This window comes from Gavialis gangeticus, unplaced genomic scaffold, assembly GCF_001723915.1.
Source record: "Gavialis gangeticus isolate Ggan-Ray unplaced genomic scaffold, GavGan_comp1, whole genome shotgun sequence".
In the NCBI taxonomy this organism is placed as follows: Eukaryota; Metazoa; Chordata; order Crocodylia; family Gavialidae; genus Gavialis; species Gavialis gangeticus.
This window is the reverse complement of record NW_017729025.1, coordinates 14,739,084-14,743,409: the sequence shown is the minus strand read 5'-3', so window position 1 is coordinate 14,743,409 and position 4,326 is coordinate 14,739,084. Positions and strand designations below refer to the sequence as shown.

Below are 4,326 nucleotides of genomic sequence, written 5' to 3'. Positions count from 1 at the left end.
GCTAGGAGCTGGAACCAACTTCCAAGGGAAGTGGTGCTGGCCCCTACCCTGGGGGTCTTTAAGAAGAGGCTGGATGCCTACCTGGCTGGACTCATTTGAGTCCCGTTTCTTGTTTTGGGGTTTTGTTGTTCTCCCGCCCTGGCGGGGGGTCGGGCTAGAAGATCTACTAGGTCCCTTCCGACCCTAAATCTATGAAACTATGAAACTATAAGGTTATCCAGTGTCATTAAGTGAAGGAGTGATCAGCTTAACACTAGAGACGCATATTCAAACCACTTACAGTGCACTGAAGTCTTCATCCCTTTCCAAACTTCTTATAATCTAGTGACTTACCTTGCATTAATGCATTTTAGCACACCAAGTCTGGTCTCCCAGCAATGAGGGTACACATTGACTTTAAACAATCTAGACAAAATGTGGATCATTCTATAAGAGGCATCCACAGTCTTCAGTTCCGTGTTTTTCACCAATGTGAAGTGCTTTTGCCTTTGTCTAAGTTTTTCTCAGCTACAGTTTGGCTTCCAGAGGCATAGCAGGGCTGCTCCGTGCCCACAGCAGCGGCACTAGGGCAGCAATGGCTGCTGTGCAGCTAATGGTACAGCCAGTAGCAGCATGTGTGCGCGCATGCATGCACGTCCCAGTTAAGTGATTTGCTTCGAGTATCTGTGGATGCACAATTCCATTGCACCTGATGCTTTAAGCGTATAGTCCAGGCTGCTGGAGCTGTGACATATGCCAAGCATTAAGTGAACTTATAAAGAGTTTGTTTAACTGAATCATTTTGTTTTAAATTAGAGGAATTATTCTCAATGAAAACAAAGCATTTTCCCAAATCCTGATGTTCTACATAACAGCAGATACTACTAACATGAGACCAATCCATTGTCATCCTAGATAGGACTACTGCTCAGATTTCATGAACACCCTGCGGCACATGGGAATTTTCTGTACACAGCATAAATTCAGCAGTATCAGATGTATTCTTTCAGTATGACTGCCAGTCATCAGTAACTGTTACAAGAAGCAATTGCCTAAAAGCAAGATGAAGGAAATAAGCCATTTATGTTTACAGATTACTTCCTTGTCCTTCATTTTAACCAGAGGTAATGCACGTTAAAAAAGCAGGTCAGAGTCCATATAACAATCTGAAATAATAGAAGCAATCATAAATGTAGGTTAGCACATATTCTCCTTTCAATGAGAGAATTGCAAACCATAACTTCTCTCCCTAGAGGGAGGCAGGAGAGCAGTTTTGAATAGCCAGCCACCAATGTACTAAACTACATGTACACGAAACGAGTAGTTACTATATCCAGAGTTGTGAATGTACCTACTAACATCAATAGTGGCGCTGTGCAGAACTGCTACAGAAAACCTTTTGACTTTTGTCATGTTACATAAAAAAGAAAAAAATTCAGGAAGAGGTTAGTTAACAGCAATTACTTAAAAATATGTACTGCCAAAGTATTGCAGTCTAGTACGTAAGTTGGATTCTAGATGCTCCAAAGATGCGGATTGCTGTAGCCAGGTCCTGCACATCAAGGTTACGCTATGACATACCCGACTGGAAAGAAGACATTAACACCTCACTAGTACAGTATCCTTATCCCTGGTGTCATTTTAGATGCCAATTCCTTCTGATCAAAGTTACTTACAAGTGACATCTCTCTAAACCATAAGAGTAGTACCTCTTCCCAACTATTACTACCTCTCCCTTAAAAAGTGTAGAATCACTGGGTTGGAAGGGAGCTCACGGATTATCTAGTCCAACTCCCCGCACAAATGTTATCGTGACTCTTTTTGAAAATGCCCAATGAAGGAAACTCCACAGCTTTCCTGTTCTACATGTCCTGACAGTAAGGAAGTTTTTCTGAGATTCAATCTAAATTTGCTTTGTTGTGAAGAGATCTTCTCCTGCATTTCTATAAAAGCCTTTCAAATATTTGAAAACTGCCCATATGCTCCCCTCAACCCTAAATATCTCTTTTTCTCCAAATTGAAAGTGCTTAGCTCTCTCAATACTGCCTGCATTCCAGTCATCTTCACTGCTTGCCTCTGGATCCTGTCTCGTTTCTCTACATCTTTCTTAAATTGTAGAGCCCAGAACTGCGCACAATAGTTCACTTGAGGCCTAACTAATACAGAGGAGAGGGACATTATCACCTCCTACACATTACGTTCAATATGCTTGCCAACTTGCAGTTGCCTTCAAAAAACAGCTGCATCACAGACTTGATATGAGTCACCAATGATTCACTGACCCACCCCAATCCTTCTCAGCAATGCCACTGGTCAGGCAGTTATACTCTCCATTCTGTATTTGCTTTTTCTTCCCTCAGCATAGCACTCTACATTTGTCTGGAATAAAATTCATTCCTCAGTCTAGTACCTCATTCTCCAATCAATCAAGATCTTTTCCATCTCTGATCTTATCTTCTAAAGCATTTGCAAGCCCTCTCAGCTTTGTTTCATGAGTAAGCTTGGTCAGGAACCCCTCTCTTTTTGTATTCATATGATATAATAAAACCTGCTGGACCAAATAAAGTGCATTATCCTTTTTTAATGTCTGATTCACATGGTTGAGAAGACTACTTAAAATCATGCTGTCTCCCCTCCTAGAATGGTGAAACACCCTGGGACTTCCAATTCCCAGCTCAAAACCTTATTCTTTGCATAAGGAACCTACATACCTACTGAATTGCTGGTGAGTTAAAACCAGTCCTTCCAGGCGGATTGGGAACCTCACATCACAACTGCCAACCATATTCTGTATTTTGAAGTCCAGGAACTTGGCAGGAAACCCAAGCTTCTGTACCACACGTGCATACTTCCTTGCTGCAAGTCGTGACTGCTCTTCACTGCAGGGAGCAGGGAGACAGGAGTAAGTGGCAGGTGTACTGGAGTAGGCTATGTGGACTTCAGGAGGAAACTTGCATTGGGTATATAAACCAGCATTCCCACCCACTTTATGCTGGAGGAGCACAGGGGATCCAAGTAGCCATTTGGAAGGCTAATACTAGTATCTTAGTTAGAGTTTGGGGGCTATTGTCAAAAATAAGAGTTGGGGAAACACTGATAAAAGTTAGACCCAGCAGTTTTCATGAAAGAGGATTCGGGGCTTAAGCATTAGAGGAATGAACTTCAAGGGAAGTGGGGTCCCTGCTAGGGGTGCAACTCATCTAGAGTGAGACACTCAGTAAAAAAGTTACATCCTGGCTATGGCAGAGATGAGTGGAAAGTGGCATTAATGTACTGATTCCTGGAACTTAGCCATTTGTCTACTAAGTTAAGCTGAGCAAATTATACTGAGCAACAGCAGCCTGTAGTTCAGCTGGCTGCAATTCCCGTTACACAAATAGTTAGATGTGTTCAGGAGCAGTGCCTCATCTCTTAGCATTTCAGGTGTTGACTTTTGTAGGTAGTTTAAAAAGATGAGTCTCAAAATGTTGCCTGGTGCTCGAGTTAAATGTAGACGTCGTTTTCCTTACCTTTTTGCTCCTGTGCAGACCATCTTCCCTGAACTGAATATAAGGGCAGTTGTTCTTGGTTCTCTGATTCTCATGATCACTGCAGCAAACCTCTAGTTTAAAAGTCAAACAATGTTACCTTGCGATGAAGGTATCAGGTTTAGATCAGATTTCACATTACAGTGACAACTCTAAAAAGGGTTATTTAGAAATTTTCAGTACAGCTCTGACAAACTGCAAGCACAGATGCTACTCACTCATGCGTGCTTCATAACATACATTATTCACCTAGCAGTTTCTTATTTTCCATTTAAGTCTCTTTTCTGAAACAAGAACTATTTGTTACAAGCCTGCCAGCTATCACCTTCAATTTTTGTTTAAGATGTCATAAAAAGCTGTCTTTGAGCCTAAATTAGCAGCAGAATATATCAAATGTAGTTCTATAGTAGGGAAAAATAAAGGTATATGAAAGGTTTATTTGAGCTCAGAGGGAACTGTTTGGTGCACTTATTTAGATGTCTAGACATGGGTTTAAAAGCCTGATTTCCCCGAGTTCTTAATTTTGGAAGTTTAGGCCAGAGAGCCATATAAAAACAGCTGTGCACTGGAGCAAGCTCAATCCATCATCTCATCAGCCCATTTTCTATTCATCCAGTTGGTATTATTGGCCATTATGCAGACACAGGTTTTTACCATTCCTCAGTGCCATGGTGAAAAGGTGTGCAGTATTCTGCTCCTGGACTCAGAGAAGGGAGGGGTCCCATAACCCATGCACTTGCGTTCATAACCCCCTCGGACTGATGCTCCATGACATAAGCCAGTACCGTGACTTAGGATGGTACGCAGAATAGGATCTGGA

At 41.9% G+C, this 4,326-nt stretch overlaps 1 protein-coding gene across 1 annotated transcript in view; it reads right to left on the bottom strand.

Annotated features, from left to right (window-relative positions):
* The window catches only part of TBPL2 (TATA-box binding protein like 2), a 24,155-nt gene that overhangs the window by 4,993 nt on the left and 14,836 nt on the right, over positions 1-4,326 (bottom strand). The window contains exons 4-5 of the mRNA XM_019518429.1: positions 3,489-3,580; positions 2,691-2,858 (exon numbers count right to left, since the gene is read on the bottom strand). Coding sequence (XP_019373974.1) covers positions 2,691-2,858; positions 3,489-3,580 — 260 coding nt within the window. The remainder of the gene's footprint in view (positions 1-2,690; positions 2,859-3,488; positions 3,581-4,326) is intronic.